The 23,953-nt window shown below is 36.9% G+C and overlaps 1 protein-coding gene across 1 annotated transcript in view; it reads right to left on the bottom strand.

The window, feature by feature from the left end:
- The window catches only part of LOC136874412 (uncharacterized), a 56,210-nt gene that overhangs the window by 3,169 nt on the left and 29,088 nt on the right, over positions 1-23,953 (bottom strand). The window contains exon 5 of the mRNA XM_068227789.1: positions 15,165-15,247. Coding sequence (XP_068083890.1) covers positions 15,165-15,247 — 83 coding nt within the window. The remainder of the gene's footprint in view (positions 1-15,164; positions 15,248-23,953) is intronic.

The raw sequence follows: 23,953 nt of genomic DNA, 5'->3' as shown, positions 1-23,953 counted from the left end.
ATAGAACAATATTGAAATCACAAATCAACGAAGTAAGGAACGCTCTCCCATCACCATTAAATACAAATTACTAAGGAAACTACTTTACTCTACGCAAGAATACAATCTAGTCATCTACTAAAAGAGAAGAGATTTTACAAGGGTACTCATATTTCCGGTGAGAATCCTTGGCGTCGGGATGCTGCTCCAGGCGACGACATCTCTTGCCTCATCTATGGTGGTTTACGGATGTACAAAGTCATCGCGTTGGCGTGCACTCTGGAATTTAGTTCCACATGACTGTAGCTCTATTCAGCGTCTTCCTTTTATTCCAGCAAAGTCCCAGAAAATCTCTCGATTTCCCTCTTGATCGCCGCATGTCGACAACTTGGTTTCCTCGGAGATAGCTGAAACTAAAATATTCTATTAGCACAGGGATCCACACTAGCTATAACTCACTAAGTTATTTTCAACACTTAACTTGGCGCAACGATGTACTTCAGGTCCATTATTACTATAAGCTTCGTCTTCTGAACACATTCATTAAGTTACGATGCGCCTTAGGCTGACAAATAATAGGGCTGAATATTATGATGATTAAATAAAGGTTAGATTTCCTCTCGTCTATCCACTTGAGATCGTGACTTCCTTTCATAATGTCCAATGGAACATTCCTAAAGCTTCTATGGCAAGAATCGGCTTTAATGAGCACGCTGACTGTCTGTGGTTTAACATTTTCCACCCGGGAGAATGCATGACTGTAATAAGCTCGCTGGATACTGCGTTGAGCTAACAATGAATTACACTGGCATTCAAGTAATGTAATGATCGTGCCCTACAAGGATTACACTAGTATTCACGTCGTCTGAAAATATTCTTCTTTCCCGTAGAGAATACACGGTTCGACTTCTCGTAAAAAAACCACTGTCCGACGTGCTCTTGGAAAACTGTTCTGGCCGTCGTCTCGTGAAATTTCTCCTGAACTGTTCTGTCGTTCATACACAAGAACGTCCTTCGACTTTTCCAGAACAATCCTAACATTTCCAGCACTTTCCTCAATTTCTATTGGCTGGTAATCGACCTGCGCCATAGCTCGTCCTTGACCGCTACGAGTGGATTTTATGAGAACATTTCTCCTCCCCTCTGTCGTCTGCTGGTGTCATGACGTAACTGCGCTCTGGTCACCCTCGATCAGCTGTTGACCTAGTTTCGGCCGGCTCGCTCTCGCACAACTATGTCACAGCTGGTACACGCGCACTCGTAAGCAATGCTCCGTAATAAATATTCCCAGCTTTCCCAAATTAACTGAGGTACCATTTAGACGGGTACAATACATTGCCTCAGTGCATGTTTTGGTGAAAAATTATTGGATTACGAAGACAACCACAACCATACAGAAGGACGTTAAGAAGAGAGTGTGGTGTGCATGATCCTCCTGAGACAGGATACTGACTATAATGAAAAAAATAGGAAAAAACTGGAACTGTGTTGAATGAGTCTGGCCAGTATTAAACTGCCATTCACGAGTTCCAAGAGCTGGATAAGAAAAAAATTAGTCCATTACTGACTATGATTCTTGGATTTAACTGTACGGCTATACTGAAAATTCCAATCATCACTTGGTTCACACGAGGCCTGGTTCCATCGGACTGATTGTGTGACTTCTCAAAACACAAAAATGTGGGCTAATTCTACCAAAGAGAGTACTCAGGAAAGACCCCTGTACCCATGGAAGGTCACTGTGTGGTGCACAGCCTCGGCATGCTGAATAGTGAGTCCATTCTTCTTCTCGGACATGTTGTTTACGGTTACCACTTGTTTTTAATAGACATAATAGTCTTATTGACTGGTTTAAATTGTAAAAATTAATTTTTATCAATGTAATATTAGACCTTCTGGAACATTTTATATTATATGACCTGGATACTGGGCCCTGACCTACCTTAGTTCAAGTACCTTTCTAGCTGATGATGCTTACGAAGTATAAATGAAACATGTCCTAGTTCTAACATCTGTGTTATGTCTGTATCCTAAATGTAAGCACTATTATGTATTGGAAAGGTGGTTTTAATGTTGTAATTTCTATATATCGAGGAATATCATCTGGGTCACAATTTTTTTTTCATTTTGGTTTGTTAACAGCATTTTCAACTTCTCTTTCTGTAATACCTGTGACATTCGACTGTGGATAATATTTCAGTTAGCAAATTATGCATTGTTGCCTAAAGATTTACAGTGCCAACATTTGAAGTTGTTTCTGATTCATATACAGACCTAAAATAATCAGCAAATGAATCCAAAATATATTTATCAGTGGTAATAATGTATTTCCCAACTTCACGTACTGATAAGATTATCTATTTTTTGCCTTCTTTCTAATGAAATTCCAAAAACATTTAACCCGTAGAGAGCCAGACAACGATATATCGTTGTTTCGTATATACGCATAAAGTGCCAACCACGATATATTGTTGTTTGGATAGCGCGCAATTCTATACGAGTTTGTACAACTTGAGCCGTCAGATTGCAACATTTTATGTGTCCAGTTCATAGAGAATTGTCATTAGATTTTAACTACGTTGCTAGATAGTGCGTAAATTCATTCGTTATTGAATTTCTAAAGTCCGTGTTCATCTACGACGTATGATTTCCATGCCGCGTGAGTAAAATGGCGACTAGCAGGAGAAGTTATTTTGTTAACGATGGCGAACTGGCTGTATATCCTAATCATTTTTAGTAAAGAAGGGGATGATGAAGACTCAGATAAGGAATTCACTCCTCCAATAAGTGAGGAAGGGTAAAGTGAAAGTGTTATTTGGAGTGATAACGGCGAGTTTTCTGTAAACACTCAACCACGTGCTCATTGTCCGAGTGTAAACATTGAAAGTGGTAATGACCGTCTGAGTGACAGTACTGACGATGACGGCTGTAACAATACCCAAAAGCAAAAATTGCATGTTTTCCGTGAAATTCAATTAGGTCACGATGCAAAATACCAACCCTCACGTGATTATTATGATACTCCTGGTCTGAGACACGCCCCTTCGTCAGACGCAAACCTATAGCGTATATTTATTTATTTTTTCATGGCTCAGTTATGGAACCTCATAACTACAGAGACAAACAGATATGAGAAATCATGTCTTGTCACCACATGCCAGAGCACAGCAGTGGCGCCCGGTTACATTGATTGAAATGAAGGCTGTTTTGTTGGGAATGGATATAGCTAGAGGGCCGACAATATTTTCTTATGGCTAAAAAACTCCCGTTATATTCCATGGTTTGGAAATATGTTCTCAAGAAACAGATTCCAATTGAACTTGAGATTCTTTCATCTTGTGAACAGTGATAATCTAACACCATCTGGTCACCCTGACTACAACCCATGTGCCAGGTTCGATCCCATTGTTGGCCATGCCAATTGTATATTACGATACAACTGTACATAACTCTTAAAATACTCAAGATAAAAATGTAAAACTTTACATGTTTATTCATCTGAAATAGGACATTGCAAAGAAGTCATAAATATATATCGTTGAGTTAAATTTTCTGTTTTTTTCTGTTTTGTTTCTGATTTTTAAATTTTGGTGTTTGAAAATTGTTTGGAAATTTTTTTTTCAAAATACCCAAGGGCATTTTAGTGTTTTAATTTCGTTCACCATTAAGAGTGTATTCTTGTTAACATGCAATAAAAATTTCAAGTCATAGTTATAACATTTGTGATCTATTTAGTCCAGAGAGTGAGAACCTGCAAAATTCTCTAAATCTGTCTGGCACTCTTGGCATACTGTGAGCATCTGGGCCTGGCACTAAGAGGGTTAAAAATTGTATTCAGATTTTCTTCCATTTGTTTGAAATAGAGGTATCAGGTTGTGATTACTAGGTAATAAAATTATGATTGCTAGTTGTATGACCTTGACATAAAGTATTTCAATCTCTGTTTACTTTTCTGCTCTGAATAAATTTGAATGTTTTAGAGGGAAAGAAAAGGCTCATCAACATTTTTATAATTCCTCTGTAGAAGCATTTAAAAATTAAAAATCTCACAGAACGTGTTCTGTTACTGACCTTTCAAGCCAAGAAATTCACAAATCTTGGACCATTTATTATAACTGTGTAACTTATTTTCATTACAACATTTTAACAAACAATAAGGCAAAATAATTAAGTATTTTTGTTACTAAATGCATGTGCAGGAAAGAAGGGGCTCATTGCACTGACCTATTATCGTATGTCTCTGTATTACTGTTTATTTCCATTATCATTTGTAAAGCAACAAGAACAGTTATAAACCATGACAACTTTCAAGTCTCTCAGAAGCACAATATCACATTTTAAAACATTTATAACAATTTATCAATTAATTTAGTTACTATTAAATGCATCACATCCAATAATACAGGGTACAGTTCATTACCCATGAGGAATAATTGAGAAATAATTGAGAAATAATCAACTACCTCATTACCACAGAATCTCATTAACTCTTGTAAGTCTCTTCTCAGCAAATATGGGTAAAGCTCCTAGGGAAGTAAATCATTGTGGTATGTTGGGATAATTAAGTGAATATGAGAATGACATCAGGAAGGGAATGGAACACTTAATTCATAAGCTTCCTCTGATTGGTCAAATTAGACGTCGCGATGATTGAAGGAATCATGTCTTTTCCGTTATGCTGCCAAGGTGAGGGATTCCCAAGCTTAGTTGAAAGTGGCCTGAAAGCTCAAAAATGGTCCTCTCTGAATCTTGATCTCTGTTTCTGCTAGGGATAGAAAGGGTGAATTCTTTGCATACAACGTGCGTTCCATAAGTAATGCGACTAATTTCTTTCTGACGCAACTGTACACCGCAGCGTCTTCTAACCTGCTGGGCTAGGTGGAGGGGGGTGTTAGCTTCAAACGCTCTTTGTCTCATTTGGCAGCGAGCTACCAGAGAGTCAGGACGTGTGTTTCCGTCAAGCCCGTTTTGAGTTCATGTAACACGGCACAATGGATCATTCTGTAGAGCAAAGGTACACTATGAAATTTTGCGTTAAACTTGGGAAGTCCGCCACCGAAACGTTTCCATTACTTCAGCAGGCCTTTGGGACTGATTCATTGTCCAAATCACAAGTTTTCCGATGACACAAGTCATTCATGGAGGGCCAAGAGGAGATCACTGGCAAACCTCGCAGTGGACAGTCATCAACCTCACGAGTCGACGAAAATGTGACGCGTGTGCGCGATTGTTTGAACTCTGACAGACGGCTGAGCCTTCAATTGATAGCACGAACTCTAAACATGGCAAAAATAACCGTTTTCCATATTGTGACTGAAGATTTGAACATGCGAAAGGTGTGTGCCAAACTGGTCCCAAAAGTGTTGACCGACGAACAAAAGGACATGCGAGTGTTTCGGTGCCAAGAAATGTTGGAAATGTGTGAACATGATCCTAACTTTTTAACTCAGTTATCACTGGTGATGAGTCATGGATTTTTGAGTACGACCCTGAGACAAAAAGGCAGAGTTCAGAGTGGCACACCCCATCGTCGCCCCTTCCCAAGAATGCACGCATGAGCAAGTCCAGGATCGAAACCATGCTCACTGTCTTCTTTGATGTCAGAGGCATTGTCCACCATGAATTCGTACCTATCAGGACTACAGTGAACTCAGTCATTGGAAGTGCTCAAAAGACTGAAAAGGAGGGTCTCGCACTGCTGAAGTGATATCAAGGACACGTGGAAAGTTCATCACGACAACGCGCCGAGTCACAGCGCCTTCATTGTCAACGACTTCCTGGCCAGGAGCAACACCCCATTGGTTTTCCAGCCCCTCTACAGTCTTGACCTGGCTCCTGCTGACTTTTTTTGTTTCCTCACTTAAAAGGAGTCACGAAAGGAAAACATTGGGACACGATTGAAAGAATCCAGGTGCATGTTACATCGGCTCTAAAGGACATTCCGGAAAAGGCCTTCCAGGATGCCTTCCAGGCATGGAAACACCGCCTCCAGAAGTGTATCGATGCAAGACGGTGCTATTTTGAAGATTTTTGATTATTTGTACGAATATATTCAATAAATGATTTTTTATGAATTTGGTCACATTATTTATGGAATGCTGAACTGTGATGATTTCTGACATGTAACTTTGATGATAGATATTCAGTCATTGGGCTTTTTAATCATCAAACCCACATTTTTATCATCTTCCAGATAGGAATGTCCCCTTATTGGGAAAGTTACTCTTTTCTTAACATTCATCATGTTGAAGAGGAACCAAAATAAAATGTTTTCTTTTGTCCTCTACACATAAGTCACAGGACATACTCAGGTGCATTACATTACAATGTTTTTTTAAATGAAATGATACAACAAGGAACATCATTGCCACTTCTCGTTTTGGCTTTCGGGTTCATATACACACAAGAAACACTTTGGAAAACGGACAGTACATGAATGTTAGATGAAAACACAGAAAACTGTATCCTGTATGGTTGGCATCAACCCAAGTCCTAAGCAGTCCCTTTCATGTTTTACTAGTAGTCAAGTGAAGAACTGAGGAAAATATCCTTCTGCAGGTGAGAACTTACCCTCTTTCCCCTTCTCCATCCTTGTTCTCGTCCTGAATCAGGCGGATAACTCAAGCGGTTTTTATATAACATATACAACATCAAAAGAGACCGCTTAGGACTTGAGTTGACTCCGAGTATAGTAGACATCATTTCTGGAGATATTCGGAAGAGCCAAATTTCTCAAATAGTTGAAGCAAATCACCTCAAATTCACATCAACTTTCGATTTCTCCTTATGTCTTCATCTTCTCAAAAAAAAATATATGTTCTGCTTAGGTAACCTCCTGCTGCTCACACACTGAGCTGCAGGTATGTCGATGAGCACCTTCTTTCACTGTATGATCTTTTTTCTTCAGATCATTTCTCTGGAGGGAGCTCCTTCCTTTATAGACAGAGTTGTCAACTAGGAAGTTCAGCAGACAGAGTGAAGATCATTACGTTTTCAAGAAATGCAACAAGCTCCTTCTTTCCATGTACTCTTCATTTGTTTTTATCTGGCTTTACAACAAATTTTACCATCAAAGCAGCTGGAGAGTGTTGATGAATTGTATTCTTCAAACTGTGGCAGTTTTCAATCATCACTTCACTCATACTGAAACCAAGTGCTGGTTTGATTTCGTTTACCAGATTATATGGGTGTTTATTTGGCAAGTCTGGATTACCAAAGATCTCTGCTTCATTTCTCCTGCTGGACTGTTTCACATAATCTAGTTTTAATTCTGTATCTTTCAGTTGTTTCACCTTTCAATTGTTCTATAAGTGTTTCATTTTAATATTCATTTGCTATTTTCATACATATTTTGGTGTATTGACTTCAAAGATTCATAATCTTCTTTCTCATCACTGCTGATTTTTAAATTAATTATACGTTTCTTGATGCATCATACTACTTCATACAAGTCTTGCACAGATTTTGTGTCTTCATTCCATTGTTTGCAAATATCACCTACTGTATGTTTACTGCAACTCGGATATTTCAACTTCATTTCATCACTTCTAACACATTCTTGTTCTTCCATGCAAGTTCAACACACTTCCCATTGTGGCCTTGTTAATGTACACACAACACTTATTACTACATAATGTCTCATCTCATTGTTTGTGGATTCATGAACTTGAAACTGTTATCGACCAGAGTGCTGTGTATATTTTATCCTGATTTTCTGAAATAAACAAACATGTCCTGGACTTGTCTGCCATCCCGCTGCACAAACATAAACTGTGGGCTTGTCTGTGAGCCCATATCTTTGTGCATGTTCCTGGAAGGAGCAAGTCTCCACCTCCAGGCAGTAACTAGTCTGTCATGTATCTGTATGGACACAAGAGTGTAATGGCTGCCAGATTCTATCACGACCAAGTAATGGCAATTCTTCTTTATACATACTGAACAGCCTGGTTTTATAATTTTCACAGCATCTCTGTGCATTTAGGTAACCTTTTAAAAATTTACTTTTAAGTGCGACTATGCCGAGGAATCTCCAGTACTTCCATAAGGACTAATTTTTTATCTCCATGATCATTCATACTATGTGAGTATACTAAATTCACCCATTGAACTAGAAGAATTTCTGCACGACTTCTGAACTTCTGCGAGTGTTCTGGTCTACTACAAGAAAACAATGTGATCACAATTTAACAAATCTGAAGTGAGTATTTTATAATTCACATGTACTTCATCAGGTAGAATTGTGAAATTATTTACACACAAAAACAATTATCTATGTAATGACATTTCAAATTATTCGTGTTCAACAGGAATTTCCATTATGGTTATCCGTGTGTGATGTGATTATCATATGGAAAGTGTAACGTGCATTAGTTAAACACTATTACTTGGATCATATTTAACCTGTTTATTGGGAAACTATTTCTGTTTAACCATCCATTATTTGGTACAGCTGTTTTATTGGTATAATTCTACGGTTCCTAATTATTTAAAATATGTGATATGAAATTGTAGTATCCTTCGCCTCTCAGAAAAATCAATACTGGCCCGCATGCGCTGGAAGCTGCTTCTTGCTCAAGCGATCTTGTTTCTGGGTACTTCGCCTGTGTCTTTGATTCAAGGTGGATGTGCATATGTATGTGTCCTTAATTAATAATACAAATAGAGTTCACTTTACAAGTATAGGAATAAAATTTGTTGGAATAAAATACACCATAATAATATGAAGAAAGTCACCCCAAAAGAAAATCAGAAGAAAATATCAAACACAAGCAAGATACTCCAGGATAGACTGATTTAGGCTATCGTACTTAATTTTCTATATGTAGATCTCGTTTTGATTTTTTTTTATGTGGACCGAAGTGCTGTGATGTGTTAAAATTTACAGATTGCTCTATGCCAATCCTGGTGAAAGTGATATCACAAGGTTTGGATTATCTTCTTTATTTTCGTCTCGGCTGATGTAAGTAATTTCAATTTTTTCCATAAACTAACCTATTCTACAGCCCGGTGGATTGGTGCAGGAGCATTTTACCTCAAGTTTGACTCAACCTTAAAAAATCATTATGGCACCTACGCAAGCTACAAGCTATTAATGATATCATGGAAAGAAGAAACAACTGTTGATATCATATCACCTAAAATAAAATTTGCTGGCGATTTTAATGCAAAATTAATTCTGAGAATTATTATGTTGATGAACTATTCATATCCTCTCTTCAGAAATATTAAAAACATAGTCTAAGTTCTAAATTTGTCTTGTACCAATAATATTTTTAATAGGCAACTAAGGCAAAATGGAATTGTGGTGTGTGGGCTTATGAGTGTAAAGTCCAATTTTTATTTAATTACAATTCTTGCTTGAGTTTGATATTTTCTTCTGATTTTATTTTGGGGTAACTTTCTTCATATTATTATGGTGTATTTTATTCCAGCAAATTTTATTCCTATACTTGTAAAGTGAACTCTATTTGTATTATTATTTAACTGTGGGTTTTGTCTGTGTTTGGTATTTTCTTGTAATGGGATTATTCTTCTTTATCTTCTCTGTCTTCTGGTGTTGGTATTTAAATTCTACCTCATAAGTCCAATAAGCCCATCATGTCACTTCCTAGGGTACCTTACATTAAATTCAATAACCAAGATTTTGTCCTGTTATATTAAATGATTATGTACATTGAAATTTATATCATAAAGTATAATATAATTCTTCTCCACATTATTATTATCCTTACCGTGGTATGTAGAGTTGAAATTTGATTCTCCTAAATCTTAAGTTTTCTTTTCATTGCTAAATTATTCTGATCCACATCTGTGTTTTGTTTTCTTCCCTTCCATCATTAGTAGCATAGATTTTTTTTGAGTATGCTTTGGTTAAGCAGGTTGTTAGTAGTAGCTTGGCTTGGTCAACTTCATTCCTCTTCTTGTGTTATTTTCTTCTGCAGTTTTGGTGGAAAACTCAAATTTTCTTTAATGTTATGTGATTATATTGGGGGATGTTTAACTATTTAATTGGAAGTCTTAATTAGTTTGAGATTAAATTCAACTTCCATAGAGGTTGAATTTGAAGTGCATATTTAATTTCAACTTGTTACTATGATTTTAATGTAACCACTTTAATATAAAGGTTATTAGGTTGAAAAAATTTCAACTTTAATTAATTTCACTATGTACTACTTATTTTCAATTGGATTCAATTAACTTAATTGTTACTATCAAAAGGAACCATGTTATATTTGTCTACAGGCCAGTACTTGATATTTATATGAGTATTGTTTTCTGTTATCCATCAATATTTTTTTTAAATCTCTGCTAAACTCTATGATTATTTGAAACATCTCCCAGTTTGATTAATTGTAAGTTAAATTTTGACTACTTATTAAATATTTTCTTTCCACCTTGAAAAGATCTCGTCTTATAATTTGGTATACTTGCCAAGTGTCTATTTTCATTTGATTCCAGGCCTTTTGACCTCTAATTAATTTAATGGGTGCTTCCACACTTTGTTTATTTAATTAACCATGGCCTAGCTAAGTAGATGTCTTTCATGATCTTGTATTTGGTCATTTGAGCCATGTTTACTGTTAAGTATTCCTTATGCCCGTTCAGAAAGTGCTACAAGGAATGCATTGTTTGTTTCATTTAATATTTTTATTATCATTATTTTACTTATGTCAACTTGTGTGTTTTCTTTCCGCATTTAATTTATAATGGTTGGTGCTCGTTTTGGTAATAACTACTTCTTCTCATAGTTATGATGTAAAATTTTAATAATTTTGGTTAATTCTTATACTCAGTTCAGGGCAAAATATTACCAAGTTTGAATTGTTGTTGCTTTCATTGTAATTATTGCCAAGCATCAACTTGGGCTCCTTATCTTTGTGGTGTTCATTATCTTACCTTATCTATGCTTCTGCCCATTATCTACTGTTGATAAATTGTGTTGGTTCAACTGGATTGTTTGTAAGAATATGGGCATCTCAGTGTCCTTTGCTCTGTTTCATCTGTTGTAACAGAAACTTCGACATTAATTCCTTTCCAGTTTTAACTTGTTGGATATGTGATATGTGCTTCAGTGATTGATGCAGCTATTTTTCTTTCATGTCTTTTATTCATTATTTTATGACAATCTGTGAGAAATTTAATTCAATGGTGACACACCTTCAAGCTTCATAGCATTGTGTTCAAAACTCAAAAGGGTAGTTTAGATTAATGAAAACTCAGTGAAATCTAAATTCGCTGTAGGCGACAAATATATATGCATGTGAAATATTGGTGAAAGTTACAAAATATAATTACCAACAGCTTAAGGGTAATTGCATTCAATTTTATAGGGGCCTCCTATTTATTATATTTCAGACTCCATAACAGTCCATAAATGGTACTGATATTTCAATAAGAGAAAATATATTAGAATTATCTACACATGATGAATTGTCGACATTGATTCTGAGTTTCTTACATACACACTTAATTATTTATTAATTTCTGTTGGATTCTCAGTTTAATTATTTCAAATGTTATTCCCTTTAATTTATTTTGTGTTTTAATTCTAACTGAATTTTCATTTATTTAGACTTAAGTGGAGAGCTCAGTACACACCAGCCTACTGCCGGGTGGGGAGCGATTTCCCTTACTGAAGAAAATATTTAATTACTTGCATAAAAACAATCTTAGAATAAAATGAACTATAGAATGGCTCTAAGAAAAAATATTTACTTGAATGTAGTATTTTTAACTGTTGAAAAATCCTATTATTTTAATTTTTCAAAACTTTGTGCAAGAACATACTAAGTGCTGTGATATGAGCTTGTTTCTTCCCAACAGCAATGCTCTGGTTTTTGTTTACTCAGAAAATTATGCCTAAATATTTTAGCCAGTTTACTAACAATCTCTGCCTGGAAATAAATTTTTCTGTACATGTAAATTGTAGATTTACAAAGTTTACTTATGTTTAAAAGATTTGTAATGGAATAAATTACAAGTCTCACAAAATTTTTGTTATGTTGATTAGTGCTTGTGAAGGATCCAGTTTATACACCTACAATTCATAAGTGACACACACAGACTATATTACAATACACTACAGGTAATATCTACAGTCTTCACAGTTGTTATGTCTTTTGCAGCTATTCATTGTGATACACACGGAAGCAGATCATATGACATACCCTGTCCCGGCTGTACATAATTAGTATGATTCCACTCCGAAACGCGATCATTTTCCTGGTATGTAAACTTTCCACCCTAGCCACCCTTTCCACAACAGGAGTTTCTGATCAATTGACACTTAGCCATCAGGTATATAAGCTTACAAAAATTTCCTACCAGGTGGTCAAATACTGGTTTTATCTTGTATATTTTGTGAGGAATTTGTCCACTGTCTCCTTGTCAGAGAAATGTAAAAAGCTTGATGATGATGATGATGATGATGATGCTTGTTGTTTCAAGGGGCCTAACATCGAAGATCATTGGCCCCAAATGTAAAAATAAAGCTGTGGAGCAAAAATCTAATAATAATAGTAATAATAATAATCATAATAATAATCCTGCACCAGTGGGTAAACGCTGGGAAGGGGAAGAAGAAGAATGTTATGGGCTTTACATCCCACTAACTACTTTTGCGGTTTACAGAGACGGTGAGGTTCTGGAATTTAGTTCTGGAGGAGTTCTTTTGCATGCCAGCAAATCTACCAACACGAGGCTGACGTATTTGAGAACCTTCAAATAACACCGGACTGAGCCAGGAACGAACCTGCCAAGTTGGTCAGCGTATGAGCCACTCAGGCCGGTGAGGAAATATCTCTTCTGTGTCATCACCTCACAGAAAACAGGCATAGTCAATGAGCGATTGCAAGAAATATCATGTCCTGCGGCAACGGTACACCCATAAGAAGCGTTATTTCATTCTTATTTGTCCGGGCCCGGCCTTGATCTCAGCTCCTTCATTTCACCTACTAAACTGGGTTTAATGTGCGATTTTCTGCTATGTATCTTTTATTTGTTCAGTTATGACCTGGCATATCTTGTCATCAAAAAGTAATTCAAATATTTTTCTCGGTTTTATTTTCTACAAAACTCTCCCTTTACAACTTTCTTGCTAGTTGTTTCACGTCGCACCGACACAGATATGTCTTGTGGCACCGATGGGACAGGAAAGGGCTAGGAGTGGGAAGGAAACAGCCGTGGACTTAATTAAGGTACAGCCCCAGCATTTGCCTGGTGTGAAAAAGAAAACCATTTTCAGGGCTGCCGACAGTGGGGTTCGAACCTACTATCTCCCGAATACTGGATAATGGCCGCACTTAAGCGACTGAAGCTATCGAGCTCGGTCCCCTTACAACATGATGGAATTTTGAATCCAAGCAGGACCTTCTTTGTCCATTTTCAGTCTAAGTTGACAAAGAAGTTGCACTGGTTGTAATATTATCAGTATTACTGTCACCAGTGTCACTGTCATGATCACTACTTGAACTGGAATTGAACACGTGTTGTCTCTTTCATGACTGCTGAACATTAGCATCAGCCAGGCCCAAACCCTGTACATTCTACCCTGAAGTACGTTTTCCAGGTAAATTCCTGTCACTTACGAATTCCCCTTCAGTAGAACTTACTTCGCTAAAATCACTATCCTCCCCACTAAATTCCAACATTTTGTCTATCATGACCCGTAAATAATCTTCTCTAATGGTGTGGGCTGGTAATTGCTTTCAGATATTTTTGTGGAAAAAATGTAAGAAAAATAATTGAATATAACCCTGGTCCCTGCAGTTTGGAAGGAAATCATAAATTGTGGCCTGTATTATGGAACACATGCGTGTGATAATAAAATAATATTGTGCAACTCATGATAAACACACACTCCAGTCGAGAAGAAAGAACTCAAACTGGGCATAACAAATCAAGTCACTGTTCTAAAGTGTCATCAGAGGAGTCTGTTTAGTATCATAATCTCCAGAAATCTCCTCTACAGAAATATTATTGCAACCAAGGGACAATTCGGTGATGAGCTAAAGCTTCTGTGCAAGGCTATTAGGCTTTAGGTCGTTCTTGCCCGGATGTAATTTGTGTTCTTTATGATGAAACTCATGGATGGCACATTGGTATTGGGAGAACGTAGTTGAAAAAATTCACATCAGAGGGAAGACTCATCCAGAATAGACTTCTGAAAAAGAAATAAACCTCTGCAGAAAGGCAACTAAGATAAAAATATAATTAGAATCAGCGGATACATCTACGTTCCCCGCCGAGCAAGCTACTTGTAGCCGTGGATCTCGCTACATCGCCCACTGAACGGTTAAAGTTTTGGGCATTAAATTGATATTGGTAAATTGATTGGTGTGTATCAGTGGGTAGAGTTAGTGATGAAGATGATCCTCTATGGTAGCAAACCCTTATTTTCCCCACCTTTTTATTATTTTGTTGGTATGCATATCTTGATGTCTCCCACATGGTGAAGGAGTTTCTGAAGATATTTTTACGTAAGTGTCCTGTGTTATTCTGTTCTTACTGGTGAATTGTTACGTTTCCTTCTCCAACCTTCGCTTGCTATTGGCACTACTGCTCAATTGATAAGAGCCCTCAATGATGGTGACATTGAATCGTGATTGTGGTAGAACATGTCACCATGAAAAATGCAACCACACTCATTACATTCAACTCTACTTACCTAGGTATATTCTTCTTACTGACATACCCCACATCAGTTTAATGTGATGAGCAAGCGTGATTACAATGCACTCCATGTAATTCCTCAACAATGGCAAGAAGGTGCTACGGTAATAAAAAAATTACTTGGTGAAGTAATATTCCATTAGCACTTCCATAAACTGCATCAAGCACTTAATAACAGTAATGTCAAAAACAAAACCAATACTCATTATTTACCTGAACTGGTTTGATTCTGTCCAACATATGTATTTACCACCAACTTTATACCAATTTTATGGAGCATGCCAAGGGTCAATCTTCTTTTCCCAATGTGTAAACACCAAATGTTTTGACAGATATATATTATATACTGACACTGTACTAAATTAAGTTCTGAACAGATAATTTTTCCACCCTGCAAAAACCGAATACCTCTGCCAGGTTTGAAACAGAGGCTAACACTCAACCACTGATCCACAGAGGGAGCTATACATTCCATATGGTGTAGCATCAGGAGACTAAAACTAAACTGTACTTGCCTGTTTTCTTCTTTGATGCATAAGACTCGTTCATCAATTGTATGATCCTCAATGAATATTCCATCTTTAATGTCTGTAGCATTCTATAAGTAAGAAATAAGGACAGAAATTCATGATATGGTAGGAACATAGCAAAGGTAAAAATACATAAATAGACAAGAAGCAGCTAATACAATAAATATTATATTTGTATAGTAAAAATGTACTGAATTTATGAAATGTATACAATTACAATACTCTAAAATTTGTTGAAGAGCTGTGCCTGTTGGAATATATTTCTTTAAAACAAACACCTGCACTGATGCACCTTATTTTAAGGACATAAAATGCTGAGAAACTATATTATTATTGTATTGAAACTCTGCTACATTAAATTCTGTAACATGGAATCATGGAAAATTTCCCTCCTTCGACTGTAGTTCCTACTTGCCTTTGAACGACTCCAGTTGCAATCGAGTTGTCGAGTGTATGCCACCATGGCAGCCAATGTGTATATGAAGACAAGACTCTAGCCAGCATTGGTTGGTGAAATGAAACTAAGGAATCAATCCCTACAGTCCAGGCAAGGTTAAGTAACAAAGAAACCACTGAAACTGTCATAATTGTGAAATATGGAGTAAGTTAATGTTATACAAGTATTGCTTGGTATTGGTGAGTATAACAGTCAATTTCAACAAAAGACTACATCACTTGAGTTATTATTATTATTATTATTATTATTATTATTATTATTATTTGCTTTATGTCACACCAAGACAGATAGGTCTTAAGTCGACGATGTGATAGGAAAGGGTTAGGAGGTTAAGAGTGGGAAGGAAGCAGCTGTGGCCTTAATTAAGGTACAGCCCCAGCATTTACCTGGTATGAAAATGGGAACCATCTTCAGGCCTGCCGACAGTGGGGTGGCTTCAGTCACATTTAGGATTTACTGCTAAGATGTTTTCATCATTGCTTTAAGAGTTCACTAAACTATAATATGTATGGAGAAAGGGACCACTAGTCTAGCAAAAGTATTCAGTTTTCAGACATGCCAACTTTCAAAAGTGAAAAATCAGGAGAAATTTCGCAGCGAATTGCGACGTATTACGACACATCACTGGTGGCAGAACATGTACAAATTCATTATAATTCAATACATTATCAATTCTATTTGCCCATATATATATATATTTCATCATTTACATGTGAATACTAAATACTGGACATACCTGAATTGTAAGAACATGTGACTTCTCATCCTTCAACATTGTGATCCAATTACGACTAACTGTTGTTCAACACACCAGTAGCTGACTTAGCCCTCTTCAGAAACTTGGAACTAAATTTTTGCTCAAAGCACTTGCCTTGCTGAACTGATTTCAAGGTTAAAAGTTTCTCCAAAGTTTGTTCAGACAGCAAGGATCTGAAATGTGTTTTTGTCTTTGTGACTCTGCTAAAAATCCTTTCACATTCTGCACTACTATGTGGAATTGATAAAATAGCAAGCATCACCTTATAAAGTCTGTCATATTTAAGTACACCATCAGCTGATTTCATCTGACCTACCAATGCCCATTGAACATCAATTCTTCCTTTTGGAGGGTCTGTTTCTTCGAGCTGAAACTTACAGAACTGGGAGTGCAGAATATCAGTTTCTTTATCCAAATGTTCCATTTCACTAGTCATAATGTTTGGATACTTGTTAATGAAAAATCTAAGGCTAGAAAATGATGCCTTACTTATAGCAGAAATATTTGCAACTTCTGCATTAATTAATTAAAACTTCATCTTCGAATGGAAATTTGTGTACCATGTAGTCACATGATGAAGAGAAACACTTTCTAATAGACTAAAATAATATGCATTTTTCCTCAGAATTCAAGGTGTTCACTAAAACAAATGCAGAGTTCCCTATCATCAGATCACAATCATCCTTTTGATTTGCTGGAGCATGATAATTTACATCAAGAAGAGAGAAGGATCTTTTAATAACGTCTGGTTTCACAAACCTTGTCATCACATTCTTCAATAGTTCCTCCAAAACTGACCTCAATAAGTGGGTGTGCCGCATACTTGACTGAAGAGCTACGTTTGGATTCTCAAAGATACCGTAAAACTTGAGGGGAAAAGGCAAAACGATTTATGTAAATTTGATGAAAGGAACATGAAAAGTCGTTCTTCACGTGACAATGCATGGCTCTTAGTGTCATAAGTAATTTCATTTTTTTTTAAGTGAAACTGATGACTGGGTTTTCCTTTTAACTGAGGAGTGAGGTGAAATGTTACGACAATCCTTAACCTTTTAAGACAAACAAGACACATCTGCACTTAAACTGTGCTTAGGAATTTTGTAGTTCTTCAAAGTTCCCATCTGAGAATCCTTACTCACAATTTTGCTCCTGAATAATGTAATCAAAGGGTCCCACTGAAGCAAAATCCTATCCAAACACCTTCTTAATGATAACCATCGAGGAGGCACATGCTTCAGAATTTTCCTGATCTCTGTGTTGTGTAAAGTCTGAAATTCTCTGAACTTTTCTTTCCTCTTTGCACTACTTTCCAGATAATAAAATATATCAATTATACTTTCAACTACATTTACAGGCAAGCATGCCACACCCTTCTCGGCAGTAAGATTAATTAGGTGACAAGAGCAGCCTACGATGATTATGTTACTATTTTCCTGCTTCAAACATCCTGCCACACCATTCTTTACTCCTACCATTACTAGAGCATTATCAGCACCAAGAGCTAGGCAGTTTTTTAATGGAATGCAGAACTCCCAAAAAGTTGAGAGCAAAAGATTGGCAATGTTAGCTCAAGTATCATCCCCTTCTAAATTCGACACAGAGAGTAGACAACTCTGAATTTCATTGAGTTCAGGCCTAAAAAATTGTTACAACAATGGGATATATTTTCAAGTCGCTTTTATTGCTACCATCAGTAGCAACAGAAAATGCATTTACCTGCAAAAGTGATACAATTTTCGCCCTTTCTTCCATGCACATTTCTGTAATGATAGCCGCCGTTTCGTTCTAGCACACCCATATCGTTTAGCGATTTCCGAATCAGGAAACATTTTGTGAAACAAAGGTCCTGCATGATCGGCACAATTTACAGGCAGGTTATATTCTACTATAAATGACGTAAATAACGCCTCGGCATTCGTCATAGGATTTACATCTTGGTTCTTACGTGAAAAGTTCAGTTTCTGGTTTCTTTCTACACACTGGACACTCTCCTTATGCTTTTTCGTGTGCATATGCTTGAGTATATTGCATTTCCCACCATGCGCAACTGAAAAATCACACCTACATATAGTACAGAATGTAAACGTTGGTCCCTTTCTGGATTCACTCAAACACGGAAACTCTTCCCTATAAGCACTTTTAAACACTGCATCATATTTCTTTTTTAACATTTTGGCCAAAACAAATATTAAGGCACAACACGAGCACTTCTGCAAGTCTTGCCCCGGGTAGAACGACTATGGTGAGCTACTTCTGAGGTTAGGTTACTCCAAAGAGAATGTTACTCACTTGACTCGCTTGCAAAGAGAATGACTATTATAGACAAAAGAGCAGCACATGACTCGCCACTGTGCTCCGTACTGCCATCTGGTATCATTATTAGAACTATCGACCAGCCATACTCAGCCATATATCGATAGAACGAGGAAATCTATGGGAGTTTAAAATAATACGAAAATTATGGATATTGCTCTGAAAATCGGGAGATCAGACCCGGCGATCGGGAGGAATGATGAAAAATCGGGAGTCTCCTGCTCAAATCGGGAGACTTGGGACATCTGAGTTTTCAACAATAAAAGTAAGAAAATTGGTGCTCACTTCAACACTTTGGCAATATGCCTAACCTGTGTTCATTTAAGGTAATATTCTCTAACCCATCAAACTGTAAATTACTTTCTGGTACATTATGAGTTTCTGATTCATGGTTAATTTAGTTTTGAAGGAGAATTTTCCTCAACTTGTGTTATGTTATTTAGTAATTATAATAATAAAATTATTAACACTGTTATTATTACAGATGGAAGTCATGAAGATCTGTTTCTCAAATATAAGACCTGTTTGATTTTCTTTCATTTTCAAATTTCTCTTTCACCTTGTTATTTCAAATGTCTCTTGGTTAATTATGATTCCCTAGTTTTGTGCTAACCAATTTCTGAATTAATATTTGTTTGCAACTCAATTAAATTAAGTAAGTTAAGTCTGGACAAAGTGAATGAAAACCGCAAGTTCATAAAACTAAATATACTTTCCTTTTGTGAATGGATCAAATGTAAATTGAATTTATAATATTCTAATATTTAATTTTCTGCTAAATCTAGCTGGCATAGATATTAATAGTTCATTTAACATAATTTAACGTAAGAATTTCTTGTCCAACATTCTATTATGAGCAAATTTAATCATTTTTACATGGAATATTACACCTAGATGGACATAAATAATTAAGAGTTTGAACTCTATAACAAAACATCATTAGTGAATTTAGTTTTACTGTTTTGAGGAGTCACCGTTACTTAACCTACAAATATTATTTAATCTCACTTATTTTATATTTTCTCAATAGTCACTGTTATTTAGCTAATAAACTATATTTAACCTCAATTAATTTTCATGTTTCCTCATGAATACATTTAACAGAATAAATATATGTTTGGTAACTGTTCCATGGAACGTATTATTAATAATTTTAATTTACTGTTAATGTACTTCTATTTTATTCATTAAATTTGTTAGTTTTATTTGAAGAGTTACTTCTTACATATATTTTTTAAATTTAAGTGCCAGGATTCTCCTTCTCTTGAGAGCAGATGGTAACAAGATCCTTTCTCTTACCCATTATTATGTTCATACCCTCCCAGGTCTTCACTTCTGTTCACCGTAAAGTAAGAAATGGCTTATAGCATTGTAAGTAAATTTCATCACTCTGCTGTTGAAATATTTGTTGTTTTGGTATATTGTATCTCCTTTTCCTTATATTTGGACACATTTCATCTTTGTGTATGCTGCTGCATGGGGTAATCCAGTTGTTTTATCCAATATCACGTTGTTCAGTTCTGTATTGCCTACTGTTATTTCCCCATTAATTTATCCTAAAACGTATCATTTCTGATCACAGTAGCCTTCCCAGGGTGGTTACCAATAGTCACCCACTATGTGGATCATGGCGTGCAAAAAATATCTTTCATTTAACTTGAATACACAAAAAGAAAATGAAATAGTAATTAAGAATGTAAAATTAAGGAAGACAATGTTTACTACAAAGAATGGTATCTCAATATCCTTAATTGAAGAGGAGGAGAAAATTTAACAACTAGATGAACTCTTTATGATAAAATTTTATTAGGTGAAGGATCTGTGATGAATAAATTAATTTCCCAATAACTAAAAGCATTAATTCACAACTCTTGAAACCTGAACCAAAAACAATTACATTAAAGCAGTTTATGTGCCCCAGTTTTACATATTTATTCAACACATTAACGGAAATGGTTTGTGTCCAGTGCAAATATGCCTTTGTAACATTTCAGAAATCTCAAAGAAGAAATTCACAATAGTTTAAGACATCTTAACCTAATAATAATAATAATAATAATAATAATAATAATAATAATAATAATAATAATAATTGTACCGGGCGGTACACCTCCACGCCGCTAATTTAAAATGTGCGCCAGTTAAAACTCCTCTGCTGGAGGAAGTCTGAACTTTATTGACGGTATTAATTTTCAAGTTTTTCAGAAGATGTCACTACGTGGAAATCTTGGAGTTTTTGAACTGTGTCATTTTTGATGCGTTTTTGTTTTGCTTGAAGTAAGAAGTGTGAACTTTCCCTTCTAGAGGACACTACTGAAGATCAACAATAGTGCACCCTAGTGCTGAGCAAAAGAACTATTTCTTGGAGAAATTTTTATTTCAAAAGTTTGTTTCTTGTTAAATTTCTTTCTGTTATTGTTTAAGTTGGCTGTAAACCCCTCTCCTTTCCCCTTGTTTTGTATTTAGCCAATCCCGAATTTCTTTTATTAATTCCTGACCAATCGGACCTATCTTCCCCCAACTTGAATATGTTGCTGTATCCTACCCAATAAAGAATTTGCGGGAGGGTGTTTTCATTCCCCTAACGCCTCGAACCTTCCGCGAGAGGATATAAACTGCTGATTTTAGGGTCTCCGGGCCACTTCTGTTCCATCTTTCTGTGTGCAAAGTACATAGCAGGGGGCGGGAAGCGCCTCTTTCTTCACCAGCAGTTCAACTCCAGGTAATGGCCTCTTAATAACTTCTTTTCTTGCTAGGTCGGCAGTTTAACTCTCGGGGCGGGTTCGAAGCATTCCACCATGTAACCTTTTCCTAAAATGTAACTACTCTTTTCATCTATTCTCTTTTAAAGCTACATATTGGGATAGAGAGTGCTAACCCTCTCGAGCTCCCACTCATATTGTTTTGAGGTGAACTTATTTTTCTCAACCTATTCTTCGTTAACGTAAAACAAATTGTTCTCTTCTTAAGTCACCTCTTTAGTATGGGATTAGCCCTTGTATTAACGGCCTAGTGCCAAGTAGGTCTTAATCAAAGTGTATTAGGAGTGCAAGTTCGCCTCCTCTCAAATTGTTATTTTAGAGGTCATGTAATCTACCTTCTTTTCATTTAATAGACCTCAGTAGGTTGGGTATTTTACCCCTGTGTAGATGTCCTTAGAGGACAGCTTGAAGGTGGAGTTTGGTGTGGCCTGGGATTGGCTTAAACTTTGAGAGCAGATTGCTCTTTTGGAATTTGACTTTTGTATGCCTCGAGGAGGCTTTTCTGTGTAAAGAGGAGCTAGTGCTCCTGGGCATGATTGGGGTCTTCTGCCCCTTTGGTTGAATTTTGTATATTGTAGGGTTGGACTTCTAGCTCAGGAATCGTGTGTTTGGCTCTTGGAGCCCAAATTCTGTAATTGTACATTTCAAATTGTGTTTTTGGCTACTAAGTACCTGTTCTGTTTGTTATTACTTAATCGCAAAAAGAAAATATAACCTTGTTAAATTTTAAATTAATTTTACTTTAGTAGCTTGAGAGCTTTTCACCACCCCGCACCTTCTTTCACCTCTAACTACCACGGAAAACTCCGTAACATGTGGTAGCAGAGCGTGGTTGAATGGGTCTCAATTTAGCCCCTTTTGACGGCTAAACATTGCTGTGATCCGAACTCTAACAATTTTCCCAGTTGCTGGAATTTTTGATCTTTCTTGTTTCAAAATTGTTCTGTCGTCATGCCCGGCCCTCGCGATGTTCTCCACCTTAACTATTTGCGCAAGGAGGAGTTGATATATGAGTTAACTATCAGAAATGTGCAATCTGGAGGCACGGTTGCAGTAGACACTAACAAGCTTAGAGAGTCCCTTGATTTGCCCATTTCCATCCCCACCTTGGGAGAGAAAGAAGTTGACGACTCTCTTTCCACGATCGTCGAGAATATTACTGGGCTAGCTTCTGTAGTTAGTTTTTTTGATGAAAATGATCCTTCTCCTAATCAAATTAAGCGTGTGCAAGCCAGGCTATATCACTTTTCAAATAGAGTTAACGATCTGTTGTCTCTAAAGCTGAATGACATTCAGAAGAAGGAAGCTAGTACGCTGCTTGAAAATATTTCGGAATTATCTAGCAAGGTCACTCAATTGTTAACTGGGGAGGTTCCGCCCAAAACTGATCTACCCGCCACGGTGAATATAGGTAGTGAGGAAGATTCTCATAAGGGAGAAGTCAATAGGATAACTGTTGCTGCTCAAACTATCTCTGCCCCATTGGACAACGAATCTGAACGCCGTGCATCGTTGAGTAACATCCGTTCGGAATTAACTTCCTCGCCATTGAAACCTTTACCTACTATGTCACCCGGGTTCAGCAGCTTGCCTCATCCATTGGCAATGCTGCTCAGAGGTATATCGAAGTTTTCCGTTAATACCACCAGCGAAGTAATTCCATTTTTAAGATTTCTAGTTGAATTTCAGGATCATGCCCTTGTGTTTTCTCTTTCTCCATGTCAAATTTTGCAAATTATCTATCCGTATGCTATTGGTATTCTCTCAGATAAAATCGTAAGAGCCATTTCCGAGCAATCATCTATTGAGGATTTCCATGCCCACTTGCTAGCTAACTTCATCCCGGCTAGGGCCAGGTCCTCCCTTATTCAGAAGTACTATTATCGGGTACAGCGCTTGGATGAAAACTTGGCAGACTTCATCCAAGATATTAAGTTTTATACTAGGGTGTTTGCTCTTCACTTCCCTGAGGATCAGATTGTACAAGCTATTGTGGAAGGGATCTCACCACCCTACAAGTCATATTTGTGTTTCGCGGCGTGCCCGCAAACTTTCTCGGAACTTGAAGCATTGGCCGTCTCAGCGGAAGGAGTTAGATACGCCGATTCTTTGCGTGTCGCGAAAGAACCCCCGCCTTCCTTTAGTAATACTCGGCCTCCACCTCGCCGATCAGTCACCCCTCGTAAATGTTATGCTTGTGGGTCGCCTGACCATCTGCGCAATAAGTGTCCACTGATCAAGTCTAGTAGGGCAAATAACGGAGCTGGTTCAGCACAAGGCTGTTTTAAATGTGGGGCTTTCTCACATATCGCCAAGAATTGCCCAAACTTGAATAGCACCCCCTCCTGCTCAACTTCTGGTGCAAATTCCACCTATGCCAATAATAAAAAGTGACTAGTGGCTTCGGCTGAGTCGACTAATCCATCTTCCCGAGACTCAGCCCCTGGTAAACAGGTTGTAAATTCAGGGAATGAGCAATTTTCAA

The sequence above is a fragment of the Anabrus simplex genome, chromosome 5, assembly GCF_040414725.1.
Source record: "Anabrus simplex isolate iqAnaSimp1 chromosome 5, ASM4041472v1, whole genome shotgun sequence".
Classification (NCBI taxonomy): Eukaryota; Metazoa; Arthropoda; class Insecta; order Orthoptera; family Tettigoniidae; genus Anabrus; species Anabrus simplex.
This window is presented reverse-complemented; position numbering and strand designations above follow the sequence as displayed.